General features: G+C 38.5%; 1 protein-coding gene and 2 long non-coding RNA genes across 11 annotated transcripts in view; 2 read left to right on the top strand and 1 right to left on the bottom strand.

Annotated features, from left to right (window-relative positions):
* Positions 1-19,980, bottom strand: part of LOC113043576 (receptor-type tyrosine-protein phosphatase eta) — a 236,704-nt gene that overhangs the window by 167,759 nt on the left and 48,965 nt on the right. For 6 of the 7 annotated variants that reach the window (XM_026203048.1, XM_026203051.1, XM_026203052.1 and 3 more), the window contains exons 3-4: positions 17,263-17,316; positions 8,535-8,585 (exon numbers count right to left, since the gene is read on the bottom strand). In XM_026203048.1, coding sequence (XP_026058833.1) covers positions 8,535-8,585; positions 17,263-17,316 — 105 coding nt within the window. The remainder of the gene's footprint in view (positions 1-8,534; positions 8,586-17,262; positions 17,317-19,980) is intronic. The other variant, XM_026203049.1, reaches the window with a different exon arrangement.
* Positions 3,273-5,578, top strand: LOC113043578 (uncharacterized). Of its 3 annotated transcripts, XR_003275750.1 has the most exons (7): positions 3,273-3,523; positions 3,618-3,701; positions 3,780-3,845; positions 5,113-5,173; positions 5,264-5,314; positions 5,392-5,436; positions 5,516-5,578. It is a non-coding gene; the product is annotated as an uncharacterized LOC113043578 (long non-coding RNA). The 3 variants fall into 3 exon arrangements; XR_003275749.1 differs by having other exon boundaries at positions 5,113-5,314; XR_003275751.1 differs by lacking the exons at positions 5,113-5,173; positions 5,264-5,314; positions 5,392-5,436; positions 5,516-5,578 and adding an exon at positions 3,988-4,131.
* LOC113043579 (uncharacterized) lies at positions 5,689-6,611 on the top strand. The gene is made up of 4 exons (XR_003275752.1): positions 5,689-5,775; positions 5,870-5,890; positions 5,994-6,062; positions 6,142-6,611. It is a non-coding gene; the product is annotated as an uncharacterized LOC113043579 (long non-coding RNA).

Genomic DNA, 19,980 nt, shown 5'->3' with positions numbered 1-19,980 from the left:
TTCGGAACACAGTTCAATATATTTTAGGTTTAGTCCAAGAGCTCTCAGTCCCTCCATTGAAAGTGTGTGTATGGTATACGGTCCATGGTTAGAAAGGTAATAAAAACTTCATCAAAGTAGTCCATATGACATCAGAGGGTCAGTTGGAATGTTTTGAAACCTCAAATACATTTTGATCCAAAAATAGCAAAAACTACGACTTTATTCAGCATTGTCTTCTCTTCCAGGTCTGTTGTGAGCACGTGAGCGCTGACTGAACTGCTGTGAAGAAAGAACTGAAGATAAACACCGAGCCAGATAACCAGCAAACAGTTTTTGACTCGAGAACGATCAATCTTTCATTCATTTTCTGGCTCGGTGTTCATCTTCAGTTCTCTCTTCACATCAGTTCAGTCAGTGTACTGTCTGAGTAAATGAATTACTCCGGGATATTGGTTTGTTTTAACTCAGAGAGAGTGTCAGCCACATTAAAAAAGTTAACAGCTTAAGTCATTTGTGGATTAATGCGTATTAGAGACGCGAACAGTTTAAAACGATTCAGTTCGATTTGATGAACTGATTCAAAAAGATCCAGTTAAATCAAGTGACTCGTTCGTGAACCAGATTATCATTAAAATGCAGTGAACGCGCTCACAACAGACCTGGAAGAGAAGACAATGCTGAATAAAGTCTTAGTTTTTGCTATTTTTGGATAATTTATTTTCAAGGTTTCAAAACATTCTAACTGACCCTCTGATGTCACATGGACTACTTTGATGATGTTTTTCTTACCTTTCTGGACATGGACAGTATACCATACACACACTTTCAATGGAGGGACAGAAAGCTCTCGGACTAAATCTAAAATATCTTAAACTGTGTTCCTAAGATGAATGGAGGTCTTACGGGTTTGGAACGACACGAGGGTGAGTCATTAATGACATAATTTTAATATTTGGGTGAACTTACCCTTTAAGGCATGTGATTCCACTCTGCGACCATCTTTGAAACACCTCTCGGCAGTAGCGGTTTTAGGCACGGGCGAACCGGGCAGCCGCCCGGGGCGTCATTTTTTCGTGACACATTGGGGGGCGGCAGCACGAGCAGATAAACAAAAAATCATCTGTGTCGCGAAGCGGTTTTTCATCATTTATATAATTTCACTGTGTGTGGAATTGGCAAATTGGCGCTCCCTGCAGCTGCCGGCGCCCCTGCTTGCTGAAAATGTACACTGAAAATGCAAACAGAAGCTTTGTGTTGTGAGAGAAGTGTAAGGGGGTGGGGCGAGAGGCGCGTGAGACCTTTCACCTCTGGGTCTCTCTCAAATGGAACGGACAGGGCGGGGGTGGACGGGGACGGGGGATCCACACTAGTAATAGAATTAATAATAGGCTAAAGTCAGTCACAAACCTCGACTTTCTTCCAAATAACGCACATTTCATTCATAATGTTATAATACAGGCCTATAGTTCCTGCAAATGAAACTAGGTAATACAAAACGATTATGCGGTCATCAAGGTGAATTGGTTTAGTCTTGACTTCTGGTCCTGAGTGACAGTTGGGGGCATGGGAAATCTGTTGATTGTCGAGTGCCAAATAAACAGAGATGGAGAAGAAAAGATCAGAGCCATCAGGTGCCCAGTTTCGAAAAGAAGAAGAGGAGAAACGAGCAAAAGATAAAGGTATGCAACTATTGCCTCTGTATCATTACAGTAAGTTATCCATTTCGTGAATGAAGGGCTAATGTTAATTGGTGGTGGGTATAACTCTTTGTTTATCCTTTTTGCTATGATGCTTGATATGCTTATACAACAATAATTTGGTTTCAACTCAATCACGAGATCTAATTTATAATATTGTGCTTTGCAATAAAACTGTTACAAGTTCAGTTATCATTTCCATCATTTTTTTAACGTTAGGCCCTGTAAATAACCAACGGCATTTTCAAATCTGTAGGTTAAAGATGAACATTTGCTATTTATTTGCTACACAGTATGCTAAGTATAGTTTCCTTAATATAGTTTTACAAGTCATAACTAAAAGTGTGTCATGCGTATAATTTGAGGCAGTAACCTAATGGCTAATGGTACCTCCATGAAAGTTAGATTAACATACAAATTTTGGTTGAAAAATATCCTGAAACCCAAAATGTTTTAAAAATAAAATCCCATTGTTTTTGCCTATACATATAATTTAAAGTCATTTTATTTTTTAGTCCCAGTGACCACAGCATAACATGAATAAAATAGAATTTTTCAATATATATATTTTTTTTTACTACTTGTTTCTATGCTCTAAACAGTGTGATGACATGGGGGGAAAAATAAAATAAATAAATGTTTTTTTCCGGGTCTAGGAGGATATAGCGTGTAATGACAGCCAGTTAGTGTGTAAGAGCAAGTTTATATGTAACCCTTCTATTATGTTTTGAGTCAATTTGACACCAGGCTGTTTTAGCTTTATAAAACATTATCCTATGGTCTTTTGATTTCAAATGCAGTTCAATTGCAATTTCAGGGGCACTTCTTAAATATTTTTTTTTGGGGGGGGGGGCGCTCGAAAGGGGTCTCGCCCAGGGTGTATTTCAATGTAGAACCGCCACTGCCTCTCGGGCATGCAACCGCAACTCCTGTCTCTTTGAATAAGGAAACTCTATTGAATAAGAAAATTCGCCAAGCTTACAACTTTATTTGAAATCGGAAAACAACAGTTTCTTTTGACAATGTTGTTTCTTTGTTCATAGCGTTAAAAAAGCTTACTTTTTATGCACAGTCCTAATCGTTTCCCCTCAGGCCGAACAAAAAATCCATTTGTTGTGGAGCCAAGTTATGAAAAGTGGGCTGCATGGATTGGAAAAAATACAAGGATTGGTAACACAGTACTCAACACGGAGTATGAGAAAGTCTCCTCAAAAGTTACGTCGCCTGAAGCACAGGTTCTCAGTGTGTCCGAGGATCGTCTTGTGGATGAGTTGATGAAACAGAAGGTTAAAATATTGAAGAACTTTTTTAATTTCCATTTAAGCCAATATAATTTGTTTGATCATGAACCATTTACATAATAGGTTGGCGTTGTCAGAAAGCTGTGTAAGGCCTGTAATGTGGACTCCAAGGGATCTCGCATGGATCTGATATTGAGATTAAGATCAGAGATGCAAAACAGGAAATTAAGAGCGTGCATATCATGAATGCTGGGTCTCATTTGTTTTCTGAGAATCTACTGAACCTACTGGTAACTTGTTTGTCACGTAGCAATAAAAAAATATACGAAAAACCTTGATTATTCTGGTTAGTCACATTGTACTGCTATTATTTTGAACAATACTGTACATCGTCTGTCTGAATGCTTTATTCTGATTAAGCTTGCAGGTGTTGCATGGCTAGCTGTGCATCAAATAATTTCAATGCTTTGTCAGGTGGCTCTTTGCCTCCGCATTGTGCATTTAAATTGCAAGTAGTTATGCATTATCTCTTACATATAATATGTGTTTCTCTAGATTGGAAATGGTTGTTTTCAACTGATTGACAGAATTGCAGAGTCAAAGGTACTTTCTAATCTATCAAAGGTGTCTTTCTGATTTAACTTTCAAATTAAGATTAGGCAGATTTTTTCTGATGATTCTACACAATATTTTGCAGGGAAAGGACATTCATATTGTTGACCTGTATACCGTACCAACATGGCTACCCCCAATGAGCTGTGATCCAATGTTAAGTCTGCCTGTAAGTATGCACTTTCCCATTACTAGTTATGCTCACAAATCATATGTTTTGATTTACAATCTTTCATTACTGCTCTAGGATGATGCTCACTTAAAAGAAGCGGTGGTGATTCCAATATGGACACCAGGACACTACCAGCTGTGTGTACGTAATAAAAAATCTTATGATTTAGAAAGTAACAATATAGCATTTTGATTATTTTATGAAAGCATAGTTATAATGTAAATGCAGTATGTTAATAGTTCATTTCAGTAAAAAAAAATAATTTTCAAATCAATTTCTGTAGGTTTTGAAACCAGCACAGAGAGTGATTCTCTGTCTAGATTCTAAATGTGCTGAGACACCACATGGATTCGGTGCCCAGACATACAAATCGCTGTTGAGGTCTTTAGATAAAATAATTTAATGCCGGTTCTGTTGTTTTTAGATGGTCACGTTCTTATGACCTTTCTCTGTTCTTTTATTATTATTATTATTCATATTTTTGTATTGCATGGCTGTTTTTATTTCTATAATAAAGCAGGTTTCTCAGACCTTTTGCATCAGCACCCCTCTTTATTTATTTAAAAGGTACAGATGACCGAAAAAAAAAAAAAAAACAATTGTCATAATTCACTCAGCACCATCTCATTCCAAATTCATATGACTGACTTGGGTGTTACAGAATTCTATTTGTAATCTCTGGTGTGTCATTTTGTAAGCTTCTGCTTATGGTCTGAGAACTGTCAACTCAGTTCCTGGATGACTTCAGCCCTGCAGATCTTAGTTCCAACCCTTCTCCAACACACAAACAACGTAGTTTTTAAATAAGCTTGAAGGACATGATTTGTTTAATTATGGTTGAAGCAAAACACTGCAGGGCAGTGGCCATCCAGGAATTGAGTTTGTTCTCCCCTGCTTTAGATGTTGGTTCTGCTGTTTAGAGCTGGTCCGTTTCTTTTGACCAGTCTTTCTTCTGCAAGTTGATTGTAAATGAGAGTTCCATTGTTTGTTTGCTGGAGCTTGAAAGTTTGTTTCTTTTGCGAGCATTTCTAGAGCAGGTTTCTCATACTGGGGGTCTCTGTTTAATTCTGGATTTATCACTTTGTGTTGGTGACTTACCAAGGCACAGAAACAAAATAACACTGTTCTCAAAGATTATGGATGCCCTGTCTATCTGAAACAGGCCCCCCATATGAGACGCACCGCTGTAGATGTTGTATGCAGAAAGGTTATTTTTTACACCAAAACTTATGTATGCATTCATGCATGTACTGTATGTATGCTTGTATGTGATAGAGAGAGAGAATATTAAGACTATTCTGATTATCTATTCATATATTCAATAACCTTGCGCATATATACGCTTGAACAACCTTTAGATTTTGTCACTGCAGTTATTCATGTATTTGTCCTTTTGCATTCTTGACAGGGAAATTGCATGTAGGATTATACCGGGAAAATGGACTGAAAAAACAGGCCTTGATTTACTGGTTGGCTGTCTATCTAATCTTTCCTTCTATCTATCTGTAATCTATCCATCTATGAAATTGTGCTTATTCCCGCCTTTCAATATAATTAAGGGTTTTCCAGGACAACCATATGGAAACGACTGTGGTATATTTATGTTGATGGTAAGATCTGTACTATGTTTTTATTTGGTTAATTTATATTGTTTTTGTCGAAATACTGACTTGTTTTTCATTTAAAGTCTGCATTGTACATAGTGCTGGATGCCCCATTTGACTACACAATTGTAAGTATTAGAATAATTTTCAGTAACTTTGAGACAATGTAACTTCCAAAGAGCGTTGCATTTTTTATGTTTTGAGCAGCTGGACATGGCAGAGCTGAGGAAATGGTGGTGCGTCATGTTAATGGAGAACTTCAGACTGGAATAGTAAGTTCTTTTTTTGGATTTGAATATTTAAAGCTTTCATGAGAAAGTAATTATGTAACATTCAATATTCAATCACTATTTTGCAGACATGGAAAATTGTTTGCCCACTATGCTGAGGAGTCCAAAGCCTTCCTGAGAGGTGAGCAGCAGCATGTATTTAGGTTGCGAAAAAGGAGGTTTGAAGAAATCTCTCAGGTAAAAGCTAATACTTGGGAATCATCATAAGGTTAAAATGGCATGTTATCATGACAAACCAGGTAAACCTGTGCTGTATTTTTACCAATAACAGGAAGAGCCTTTCCACGTACAGGTAACATATGTTATCTTTTAGCAGCCCCTCAGGAAAATTACCAGTTACCTTAAAAAGGTAGTACTAAAGGTAATGGCTCAAACTCAGAATTTGTGTTTTTCAGGTAGATGAAACTGATCTTTTCACCCCTGAATTTGCATCAAAGAAGCAGGTGGTTCAGTCTCCACGAAAAGTAGGTATTGTTAGAGGGGTTACAGCCATTATTGTTCAGCATATTTTTATTTATCCTCTTTTGCAATGCTGTTTCTTAGGTGCGTGTCATGACGGATCTTAAAACTGCCAGTCAGTGGTGCATAGAGAACTCTAGGGATCTTCTCGGATCAGTTCAGCTTCCTGGTATACTGTGCATGGAGGATGAAGAAGCTGCTGAGGCCTTGGAAACATTGTTCTGTGACGAGTTCAGCAAGGACGATCTTGTAGAGCCACTGACATTTGTTTTTGAATTTATGCAAGACATGCATGCATTTTTAGAGAATGTGGTGGACAAAATGCATCTACAAATTTTTTGTCGAACACAAAATTGAAAGACAGTTTTATATTTTTATAGTCCGTAACATTTCATTTATTTTACGTAGTAAAATTATTCAACTACAGTAAATGTGAAAAACCCACATGCAACACCATGTTTTTATGTTTTATTATTTATTAAAGTCAACAATCACCAACTGCTGTGTGTCTTATTTTATGGTGTGTCAGTTTTGGAAAGAATATTATCATTGGCTGTGACTAGGAGACTTGTTAATTAATGATTTAATAATTCATTATGAAATGTTATATACAAATTTCATTTTACAATGAAAAAATATAAACAGGTGCTTGTTAATCAGTAATTTAATAATTCAATATAAAGTTTTACAATGACATAAAATTTGTCATTCCTACAATTAAGAAATATAAATAGGCATTTTTTTTTCTTTTTGATTTCAGTTTAATTACTATGTAATTGCAATTCATTTCAGGTCGGAATAAGTTTTTAATAATGTATTTCCATTAATAATGTATCTTGCCAATATGCGGACCATCTACGTAGGTAACGTTACATATGCAAAGCAATCGGACATTTTTAGTGTAGTTGTTCAACAAAGTCTTAATTTTATATAAATCCGAGCCGTGACCTAGCCACCACACTTAATGGTACTCAAAAAAATTAATCTCCACCTTTTTAAAATAGGATTTCACCTCGTGAAAAACTTTTTATTTACATTTGAATGCGTGTGCCTGAGCGTGCATGTCCTCAAAGCGCATGCGTGCGGCTGACAGTGCATGTGTGTTAAGTGCGCATGCGCGGCTGAGAGTGCATCATGTCTGCAGCCAGACTCTATTGAAAATTACACAGAAATGTTTTGAATTACGTACGATTATTTTTGGCAGTGATTTTATTCCATACCAGAAACTTCATGCCAATAAATAAGAAATATTGCTGACTTGTGTGTTTCCAGCGCTCTCGTTACATTTGTCCGTTATTTGACGTTGAAAGAGGAAACGTCTTATTATTTAGACATGGAAAATCGATTTTACAATCGATTCAATGAACACTTATGTCTTAAAAATCGAAAATTATTTTTTCACAAAAGTGACAGCCCTAACTGTGATGTTGAGTTTTATCATTTCCTCTTCTAGTTTTCTCTCTCCATCCTATCTTTTCTCCTAGGCGCTGAGGTTGATGTTGATCGTTGTTATTTGGGAGTATATATAGTGAAGATTTGTGTGGATAGTTATGTTTTATTTTTATTTTCTGTTTTGTTTTGTATATCACAGTTTAGATGGGGGGGGGGGGGGTTCCGATGGATTTTCTTCTTTTTTGGAGCGGGGTGGTAATTTTGAGTATTCTGCAGCAAACCTGGTTTTATAAATTAGTTTAGTTTGGGGTTTTATATTCTGCAAGACTGTTTGTTATGTTGGGATCTATTATTTTGCATTAACCTACTTTCCCATAGTATTGCTTTTTACATTTCATTATTTCAAGTTGTGAACTTGATTTTTGTTATTAAATACTTGTTGATTTATTTGCGTTCTCGTTGCCTCTCTCATTTGTTCCAGCTCTGAGCCAGTCGTGACACCTTTTAGAAATTGGGTCTTAACAAACTTTCCTTTTGGCATCTTCATTTTAAGGCCCTATATGGTATGGTTCCAGAAATATTAGAATTTCAATTACACACATTTACATTAATTTTTAATCAATTCCCAGAGATATGGGGACCTCGTCCAGATTGTTGAATATTACCCATTTTCAGTGGTCAAAAAAACCATACATCAACAAAAAGCTTATTTATTCAGCTTACAGATGGTATAAACCTTCATTTAAAAAAAAAGACCCTTATGACTGATTTTGTGGTCCACAAAATTTACTCAGTTGTCTATAAATAAAAATACTAACTTGAAGGAGTTGTTGTAGTCGCAAGAGCTGCTGCGAGAATTATTAAAATATATTAACTTGCTGTAATCTGTATGAATGCAATACTGTATTGTTACTATTTCCTATCCCCCAATGTATATTTAATATGTAAAAGCTGATGTTTGATACTTGGGATTTGACATGAAATGAATTACAATATACTATATTAACAATAAAAACAAATAAAATACAGATATATTTTTTTATATTAACACAGTTAATCTTTTGTCCATGAATAAAAATACTCACTTGATGTTGATATTTGAGACTCAATTGAAGGAGAGCTTGTAGTTGCAGGAGCTGTTGGAATATTTAGATGTATGAAGAAAAAAAAAAAAATATATATATATATATATATATATATACAGTATTGTTCAAAATAATAGCAGTACAATGTGACTAACCAGAATAATCAAGGTTTTTAGTATATTTTTTATTGCTACGTGGCAAACAAGTTACCAGTAGGTTCAGTAGATTGTCAGAAAACAAACAAGACCCAGCATTCATGATATACACGCTCTTAAGGCTGTGCAATTGGGCAATTAGTTGAAAGGGGTGTGTTCAAAAAAATAGCAGTGTCTACCTTTGACTGTACAAACTCAAAACTATTTTGTACAAACATTTTTTTTTTCTGGGATTTAGCAATCCTGTGAATCACTAAACTAATATTTAGTTGTATGACCACAGTTTTTTTAAACTGCTTGACATCTGTGTGGCATGGAGTCAACCAACTTGTGGCACCTCTCAGCTGTTATTCCACTCCATGATTCTTTAACAACATTCCACAATTCATTCACATTTCTTGGTTTTGCTTCAGAAACAGCATTTTTGATATCACCCCACAAGTTCTCAATTGGATTAAGGTCTGGAGATTGGGCTGGCCACTCCATAACATTAATTTTGTTGGTTTGGAACCAAGACTTTGCCAGTTTACTAGTGTGTTTTGGGTCATTGTCTTGTTGAAACAACCATTTCAAGGGCATGTCCTCTTCAGCATAGGGCAACATGACCTCTTCAAGTATTTTAACATATGCAAACTGATCCATGATCCCTGGTATGCGATAAATAGGCCCAACACCATAGTAGGAGAAACATGCCCATATCATGATGCTTGCACCTCCATGCTTCACTGTCTTCACTGTGTACTGTGGCTTGAATTCAGAGTTTGGGGGTCGTCTCACAAACTGCCTGTGGCCCTTGGACCCAAAAAGAACAATTTTACTCTCATCAGTCCACAAAATGTTCTTCCATTTCTCTTTAGGCCAGTTGATGTGTTCTTTGGCAAATTGTAACCTCTTCTGCACATGCCTTTTTTTTAACAGAGGGACTTTGCGGGGGATTCTTGAAAATAGATTAGCTTCACACAGACGTCTTCTAACTGTCACAGTACTTACAGGTAACTCCAGACTGTCTTTGATCATCCTGGAGGTGATCATTGGCTGAGCCTTTGCCATTCTGGTTATTCTTCTATCCATTTTGATGGTTGTCTTCCGTTTTCTTCCACGTCTCTCTGGTTTTGCTCTCCATTTTAAGGCATTGGAGATCATTTTAGCTGAACAGTCTATCATTTTTTGCACCTCTTTATAGGTTTTCCCCTCTCTAATCAACTTTTTAATCAAAGTATGCTGTTCTTCTGAACAATGTCTTGAACGACCCATTTTCCTCAGCTTTCAAATGCATGTTCAACAAGTGTTGGCTTCATCCTTAAATAGGGGCCACCTGATTCACACCTGTTTCTTCACAAAATTGATGACCTCAGTGATTGAATGCCACACTGCTATTTTTTTGAACACACCCCTTTCAACTAATTCAACTAATTGCCCAATTGCACAGCCTTAAGAGCGTGCATATCATGAATGATGGGTCTCATTTGTTTTCTGAGAATCTACTGAACCTACTGCTAACTTGTTTGCCACGTAGCAATAAAAAAATATACGAAAAACCTTGATTATTCTGGTTAGTCACATTGTACTGCTATCATTTTGAACAATACTGTATATATATAGTAAAAATTTTGCACTGTGAGAATAATCTTATTATTATCTTATTATTTTAACATGCCGATGTTTGATACTTGGAATTTGACACAAAATAAGTTATTTTTTTTTACAATATACTACATTATCAATAAAATGAATAAAATATGGATATCATGCTTCCCATACATTGATTTGTGGTGGGCCATCACAATATGAAAAACTGACCTCCAAATTTGATTGTCTTTGTTGTATAAACATGAGCACTGCACGTTTCAAAATCAAAACGTAGCACTAGTGTTTTTATATATATATATAAAAATAAAAAAAAACATATATTTCAACATGCCTGCAATGCCAGATAAAGCAGTGTTTGCTATGTGTTCATTACCAGAGAAAAAGCTATTTTTACACTCCAAAAGCAGCACCTAGGGCCCTATTTAAACGATCTGAAACGCAAGTGTCAAAGCGCGAAGCGCAAGTAACTTTGTGGGCGGGTCTCGGCGCTGTTGCTATTTTCCCGCGGGATAAATGGCTCTTGCGCCCGGCGCAAATCTAAAATGGGTTGGTCTGAAGTAGCTTCATTATTCATAGGTGTGGTTTGGGCGTAACATGAAATAAACCAATCAGAGCGTCATCCAACATTCCCTTTAAAAGCAGGTGCGCAAGTTCCATTATGGATTGCTATTATTATGGCGTATTTACCAGGCGCACGCCAGGAGCGGTTCACAGCCGAGGAGACTGATGTTCTTGTAAGAGCAGTGAAAGACAGAGAAGTTGTGTTGTATGGGGATGGAAGAAACCCACTCAAAATAGCGTTGGTTAAACAGGCGTGGGAGGAAATAGCCACAATTGTTTCATCGATTTTTTTTCCTGGTTCTTGACGGACAAACCAATTTGTCAGATGTCCTTATATACATATATGACCTCAAACAGGTCTGATCCTTAATTACTACAATTAGCCTGAATAATTTGTAAGCTAGATTTATACAGATCTAGATTTATGACTATTTTTTCACATCTTCGTGGCACACCACAATGATTTCCGTTATCTCATGTGTTAATATTTTTTTAGTGTAACAATTTATGATTTGCAAAAATAACTTTTGCATCTGTGTAGATTACATGAGCAAAGTGTATGCGCGTTGTTCACGCTATACATTATGGTCAAGCATGCGCCCTTAAAATAGCATAATGAACAACGCGCAACGCGCCACTGACTTTAGACTAGGTTTTTTCTGGTCAGTGGCGCAATTGTTTAATGGAACAGCAAAATAGCACCAGGGATTGTTTGCGCCGGAACACGCCTCCTTTTTTGCGCTGAACCGCCCAGGGAGCGCAAGTTCATTCACTAGTTTAGCGACGTGCTTCTGTGGAGGGAAAAGCGCGCTTTGCACGGGTGCAAAATAGGAATGACACATGCGTCGGTGTACAAAGTCAATTGCGCTGGGTGCAAGATAGGGCCCCTAGTGGCAAACTATGAATTTGCATTTTCATTCAGACAAACACCAAAATCAGAGATGGGTATAACTGCAGCCTGGAAATCTTCAAATGGGGACGGCTACTCCAAAATGAGGTGGGAGCTCCAAAATAGGACGTGGCTTCCTCCCATTGACAGACAGGCACTTGACAAGCATGCAAATTTTTCCCCCAATCCAGTGCAAACTCCACACCACAGCTGATTCTAAAGTTTTTATTGGTTGTGTCAATTAAAGTGTTGATCTCCTACACTATGCCACAAAAAATGCTAACCCCTAAACCTACCCCCACACCTGACCCTAACCTTAACCAGTGAAATTGAATGCACGGGGGGTGGGGGAATGGCACTGAACAGCATTGTAAAGAAAGATGCAGTTCAATAGATAAACAGTTAATAAGATTATGCTATATGACAGTGGTTCCCAGCCTTTTTCAACTCGCGGCCCACACAACCACTTGATGGTTGCTCTGTCAATTCTTCGTCATCAGTTCAATCAGGACCACTTCCGTCAAGTATATTTAATGACAATTATAATTGCATACAAAAGGTGTTGGTGGTATGGTTATGTCCATGCAGCCATGCTTGGACAGAGCGGGGAGAGCAGCAAGACAAACCCCCCTGGGGTACAGAACAGAACCATTAAAAGTATATATAATTACAATTCACAATTACATGAGTTGTAAACAAAATGTCAATGAGACTGCTTCCAATGAAGACACTGCAAAGAAAGAACAAGTTAGATCAGATTACAGGTTCAGTTGGTGGAGTTGGGGTTGGAGGAGGGAGTTAATTGCAAGCAGCAATGCGATGGAGAGACACTGAATAATGGGAATTTAAATAGACCGCAGGTGATAGGTGTCAAGACTGGATTGGAAGACGTCAGGAACAGCTGACTGTCAGCTGATGCAAGTGTGACTAACATGGCCTGACTGAACTAACGCGATGCTCGCTTTAGGAATCTAGGTATGCTATTTGATCGCAATCTTTAATCAGAATGCAGAAATGTTAATCCATGCATTTATGACTTCAAGGTTAGATTATTATAATGCTTTATTGGGTGGTTGTTCTGCACGCTTAGTAAACAAACTACAGCTAGTCCAAAATGCAGCAGCAAGAGTTCTTACTAGAAACAGGAAGTATGATCATATTAGCCCTGTTCTGTCAACACTGCACTGGCTCCCTATCAAACATCGTATATATTTTAAAATATTGCTTATTACTTATAAAGCAATAAATGTTTTAGCACCGCAGAATTTGAATGAGCTCCTTTTGCATTATAATCCTCCACATCCGCTACGTTCTCAAAACTCAGGCAATTTTATAATACCTAGAATCAAAATCAACTGCGGGAGGCAGATCCTTTTCCTATTTGGCGCCTAAACTCTGGAATAACCTACCTAACATTGTTCAGGAGGCAGACACAATCTTGCAGCTTAAATCTAGATTAAAGACTCATCTCTTTAACCTGGTTTACACATAACAGACTAATATGCTTTTAATATCCAAATCCGGATTTTTACTTCCCATAAACACTTCACATAACAGCCTATGTACTTGCTACATCATTAGAAGAATGGCATCTACGCTAATATTAGTCTGTTCCTCTCTTATTCCGAGGTCACCGAAGCCACCAGATCCAGTCTGTATCCAGATCAGAGGGTCACTGCAGTCACCCAAATCCAGTACGTATCCAGACCAGATGGTGGATCAGCACCTAGAAAGGACCTCTACAGCCCTGAAAGACAGCGGAGACCAGGACAACTAGAGCCCCAGATACAGATCCCCTGTAAAGACCTTGTCTCAGAGGAGCACCGGGACAAGACCACAGGAAACAGATGATTCTTCTGCACAATCTGACTTTGCTGCAGCCTGGAATGGTCAGAGGAGAACTGGCCCCCCAACTGAGCCTGGTTTCTCCCAAGGCTTTTTTCTCCATTCTGTCACTGATGGAGTTTCGGTTCCTTGCCGCTGTCGCCTCTGGCTTGCTTAGTTGGGGTCACTTCATCTACAGCGATATCGTTGACTTGATTGCAAATAAATACACAGACACACAGTTGACACAGTCAACTGAACAGAGATGACATCACTGAATTCAATGATGAACTGCCTTTAACTATCATTTTGCATTTTTTGTTTTCCTAATGAATGTTGTTCAGTTGCTTTGAGGCAATGTATTTTGTTTAAAGTGCTATATATATAAAGGTGACTTGACTTGACTTGACAACCAAACATATGTTCCTACTAAAAAAAAATAACTGACCCCGCTATTGTTGGGTTAATAACTTAGTTCTCAGAAGCTAGATTGTTAACTGTCTTTATTGAATCAACTGGCAATGAACAGAAAATAACTCTAAACAGGAAAACCAGATTCAGGCAGAGCTCGGCAGCAGGTAGACATTCAGCGGAGAAAGCAGTCAGGAGGGAACATGCAGAGTGCTGTGTTGAGATGAGCAGTCAAAATCGGCACAGAACTGGAGCACTGGACAAAGCAAAACTAAAGGGTCAGACTCGAGTGACAAGTGCAAATTGAGAGCAGATATAGAGTGAAAAATTCGCGAGAAACCAATGAGCAGCTGCTGCACTGAAGGGAAAAACAAAAACAAAGACACAAGGGAAACACAGAACTGAGAAAAAGATCAAACCCTAGTCCTGACCATTTTTGTATTTGCATTGTGTGAATAATCTGAAAACAACAGCCATGAAACAGACTTAGCTAAATGGGTAACGTAAGTAAAAAAATAAATAAAAATAAAAAACCTTCTGGCCTCATAAACTCCAATCTTTGTCACTCAGAAACATCTGCATTTGTTCTTTTCAGCGACCCTGTTGACAGCCATTTATACATATTTGAATCTGTAGTTCTGTAGCATATGCAGCAAAAATATCTCAGATAAATTGGCGGTTTATTCTTAAACCAATCTGCGAGCTCGAATAGTGGAAGCATAGTTACATTTTAATATTTTTTGTTATTTAATTATATATTAAATTATGTTATTATGTTATGACTTAGACATTTTTAAATATATAAACAATATTATTATTTATTTTAATAGTAATTAGCGGCCCACCTGCAATACCATATTTTGGAGATTCTGCCCACATTTAGAGTTCACGCCCCATTTTGGAAATCTCCAGTCTGCAGTTATAGCTACTTATAGAATCAACTGATGGTTTTACTCAGCAAACACAAAAGCTGAAAATGTGAACAGGGGGAAGCCCCACCACACATAGGGTCTCATTCATGAAACACAAGCGGAACAAATTTTTGTGTAAATCGTGTGTAATCTGGCGTAAATTTTCTTATTCATTAAAATTTTTGTATTTTCCAAATGTTAGTTGATACGAAAGAAATCTACACCTGCTCCCAGCCATGCGTAAATAGTGTGTTTAACATCCGAAAGTTTTGCTCATTAATAAGGCAGAATTTTTATTCACCTTAATCGGTTACATATTTACACAGCATTTTGAAAAAATATTATATATAGTAATTACATACGTTTTTTCTTTTTACTTTTATTTTATTATGAGAGCCAGTAATAGCATCTGCAAACGGAGCACTTTAATTAAATAATTAATTGCTTTCAATAGGGCTGGGCAAACTAATAACCCTTTAATTGTTTCCTATAAATGATGCGTTCATGTAGATCTGCTCGATGCGGATGGTGCTCCTTAGGCCTGTCGCGATAGTCGATAAATCAATTAATCGCACGATAAAAAAAAGAGCTCGATAATTTTTTTGCCCGCAATAATTTCTTTTTTCAATTTTTATAAAAAAAATTTTACATGTCATGATGTGGGGTTAGTCTGGAGCGCAGTCTTTGGACAGCCTGCGGTAGAAAACATCCTCTCCAATGCCACAGATGTCCTGGGAATAAAGAGTCAACGTCTCACTAGAGTGGCCAGCTTTGGGAAGCGCCTTTCATTTGCTTGTTGATGTTTGCATCACAAGTGATAATGCATTTTACTTGCACTACTGCTTTATTTTAATACCACATAGCATATTTTGCAAGTAACGTCATTGCCCTTTCTGTCGAAATGGGCCTACTTTTCGCACGCTTCATTTGGCTTGCTCAACTAAATATGTTTGTAGGCATGTGGTTGCGTGTGTCAACTCGCCCTCGCCCTCACACACACACACACACACACACACACACACACATACATACGCGCATTGTTTTCTCCTCCTTTCCAAAGCGCTTGTGCAGTTGCGCTCCTGAGACGTCTGTCGTTTGGTAAGCATACATCATTTACGAACTCTATTACAACAAGGAAATTTCAGTAATGGATTTCCACCACCGAAAACCCCTTCTTGTAACTCTTATTTATTAGTAACTCTTCTTGTAAAATATTTATTTTTGAAGAAAAGTAAAAAACTCTGCAATGTTTGGGTGCACCCCATTTTTCAAAAACAACAGGGAATTTCACAGAGGAAGCTGATTGAGTTGGTTCTTGTCACATGATCTGGTGCGCTTGTGTCATTCTGAAAATCTGTTTTACTCTAGATACGTTGTGGACGGGCCTGGAAAAAATGAGCGCATCTCTTCCATGATAAGCGCTCATACTGCATTTGAAATAACGAACTTGAGCACAAAAAAAGACATGAAATGTGAATGGGCCCTTCATCGGTCAAAATGTTTACTTTCAGTTAACGGTTAAACGGTCAATATGAGCATCCCTAACTGGCATATACACATAATATAACAAACAAAACTAATTAATTTTAAGCCACACAAAGTCAACATGTTGGTATTTCTTGCTCTGAACCTGCCATAAAATAAAATGAAAGTTTATTGATCTTTGAAAAATTGTACCTGCGTTTTAATGCCATTATCATTATATTAGTTGAAACTGGTCTTAGAACGACAATATTATCATTTATCGCGATAATTTATTGGACAATTTATCGTCCAGAACAATTTGTTATCATGACAGGCCTAGTCCTCCTCCAGTCTGAATACAATTTTCTAAAAGTAAACTAATTCATTTTTTGTAGTCAAGCTTCATGTCGAACCATTTTCTTTTCACTTCTGAAACTGTTCGATTAACAGATGAAACTCCATTAACAGCATCTGTAATATGCTGCCAAATACAGCTGATTCGCCACTAAGTACACTTGAAAATAAAATGTGCTGTTTTTAACGAACTTCTGATAATAAAACTTCAAATTCTGAATCTGAGAAACTTTTTCATTCGCTTTTGACATGTTGAAATCCTTTGTTTGGTGTCATAATATGATGCCCATATATAGCTGTCAGTCGAATTTAATGGGCGGAATTTATGGTTATTGAGAATAAGCATGCACGCGTGTCCCATTTATGACTGATTGGAATTCATTAACACACACACACACATTTCACTATAACATCTGACGTTTACGAAGTATTTGTGAATCAGGAGAATAGTTTTCGGGAAGGCCTCTTTACACGCAAATCACTCACATATTAACTCGTATATTTACCAATGTTTCATGAATGAGACCCATTGAGCCTATGTCTATGGGAAACACTGTAAAAATACTCACTTGAAGAAGCTGATGTTTGAGACTCAGTTGAAGGAGAGCTTGTATTTGGAGAAGCTGTTGGGATATTCATAAAGTTTAAAAGTTTTTTTTTTTTTGCATACAGTCTATTAAAATACATTAAATTGCTACAATCTGTATGAATACAATATTGTTATTTCCTATCCCCAAATGTAAATTTAACACCGGGCTAGATGCTGATGTTTGCTACTTGGAATTTGACATGAAATAAGCAGTTATTATTACAATATACCACATAATCAATATCATTTTCCTATTACCATATTTACTTTTGACGACTGGCGCCGATACAGGATGGCTGCCTCCGTGACGAGCTCTGCATATGTTTTTGTGTTTTTGTTAGTTTGTCCTGTCTTTAGTTATATTCCTGCCATCAGTTTCACCAGGGAAGAACTGCTGAACATTCGGCAGAACGCACCACAAGATGTTTTTCCGGATTTCAATTATTCAGATGTTTTAGTGAACGTTGTTATCGGAGGAGCGGCGGCGCTGATCAAGCGCTTCAGGACGCGCAGGCGGGGGAAGCGAGCGGGAGCGCTCGTCAGACTCAGGAAGCGCGGATTTCGAACGCCGTTGCCTAGCATCCATCTGGCAAATCTCCGCTCTCTACCCAACAAAACAGACGAACTCCTTCTGCTTTCTCGGACAAATAAGGATTTCACACACTCTGCTGCTCTGTGTTTCACGGAAACCTGGCTGAATGACACCATACCGGACAGCGCGCTCCATCTGCCGGACTTTCAGCTGTTTAGAGCGGATCGCGAATCAGAATCAACTGGGAAATCGCGCGGCGGCGGGACATGCTTTTACATCAATGAACGGTGGTGTACAGATGTAACTGTGTTAACGAAGACGTGCTGCTCAAATCTCGAAACACTCTTCATTAACTGCAAGCCGTTCTATTCGCCGCGGGAGTTTCACTCGTTCATTCTGGTCAGTGTTTACATCCCTCCGCAAGCGCATGTGAGCTCAGCTTTACAGAAACTCGCTGATCAGATCACAGAGACAGAACAACAACACCCGGACTCTGTTTAAATCATTCTCGGGGACTTTAATAAAGCCAATTTATCCTGTGCTGACCAGCTGGCCCCCATCTTCACACAGATCTTCAACAGATTGCTGGAGCTGTGTGAAGTCCCTTCATGCTTCAAACGTTCCACCATCATCCCCATCCCTAAGAAACCCAAAATTACAGGACTAAATGACTACAGGCCTGTGGCTCTAACGTCTGTAGTCATGAAGTCATTTGAAAAACTGGGGCTGGCCCACCTGAAGGACATCACTGGGCCCTTACTGGATCCTCTTCAGTTTGCTTACAGAGCAAACAGGTCTGTGGACGATGCAGTAAACATTGGACTGCATTATGTTCTGCAAAACACCTAGACAGACCGGGGACTTATGTGAGGGTCCTGTTTGTGGACTTCAGCTCGGCTTTCAACACGATCATCCCAAACCTCCTCCTGCCCAAACTAAATCAGCTCTCCGTGCCCACCTCCGTCTGTCAGTGGATCAACAGCTTCCTGACAGACAGGCAGCAGCTAGTGAGGCTGGGAAAATACACATCCAGCACCCGTACAATCAGCACCGGAGCTCCCCAGGGCTGCGTTCTCTCCCCACTGCTCTTCTCCCTGTACCAACGATTGCACATCTAAGGACCCCTCTGTCAAGCTCCTGAAGTTTGCAGACGACACCACACTCATCTGCCTCATTCAGGACGGTGACGAGTCTGCTTACAGACAGGAAGTAAAAGAGCTGGCTGTCTGGTGCAGTCTCAACAACCTGGAACTTAACACCCTCAAAACAGTGGAGATGATCGTGGACTTCAGGAGAAACCCCCTGGACTCCCCCCACTCACCATCATGAACAGCCCTGTGACTGCAGTTGAGTCATTCAGGTTCCTGGGAACCACCATCTCTCAGGACCTGAAGTGGGACATTCACATTGACTCCATTGTTAAAAAGGCCCAGCAAAGGTTGTACTTCCTCCGCCAGCTGAGGAAGTTTAACCTGCCACAGGAGCTGCTGAAACAGTTCTACTCCACCATCATCGAATCCATCCTCTGCACTTCAGTAACTGTCTGGTTCAGCTCAGCTTCTAAATCTGACCTCAGAAGACTACAGAGGGTAGTCCGGACTGCTGAGCGAATCATCGGTTCAACTCTCCCATCTATTCAAGAACTGTACTTATCCAGAGTGAGAAAAGGGGCTGACAAAATCACTTTGGACCCCTCACATCCAGCACACTCCCTCTTTGAACTTTTGCCATCTGGTCGACGCTACAGAGCACTGAGCACCAGAACGACCAGACACAGGACCAGTTTCTTCCCTCAGACAATCCATCTTATGAACAGCTGATAATAACGGCGAACACACTACACTTCATATTTATATACACATACACTTATTTATCTAACACACATACTTAGTATACACTTAAATTTTGCACATAATACACATGTACATACATAACTGCATTTTGTAATATACCTGCCTACAATTGTCATTTGTATATTGTCATTCACTATCTACTTATTTGTATTTTTTATTCTTTTATTATGTGTTTTATGTTCTGTCGCTGTCATTCTGTTGTACTGCGGAGCTTCTGTCACGAAAACAAATTCCTCGTATGTGTAAACATACCTGGCAATAAAGCTCATTCTGATTCTGATTCTTCTTAATCATTCATGAAAAAAAAACCTCA

The sequence above is a fragment of the Carassius auratus genome, chromosome 25 (assembly GCF_003368295.1).
Source record: "Carassius auratus strain Wakin chromosome 25, ASM336829v1, whole genome shotgun sequence".
Taxonomy (NCBI): domain Eukaryota; kingdom Metazoa; phylum Chordata; class Actinopteri; order Cypriniformes; family Cyprinidae; genus Carassius; species Carassius auratus.
The sequence above is the reverse complement of the archived record's forward strand: the minus strand, read 5'-3'. Positions and strand labels throughout refer to the sequence as shown.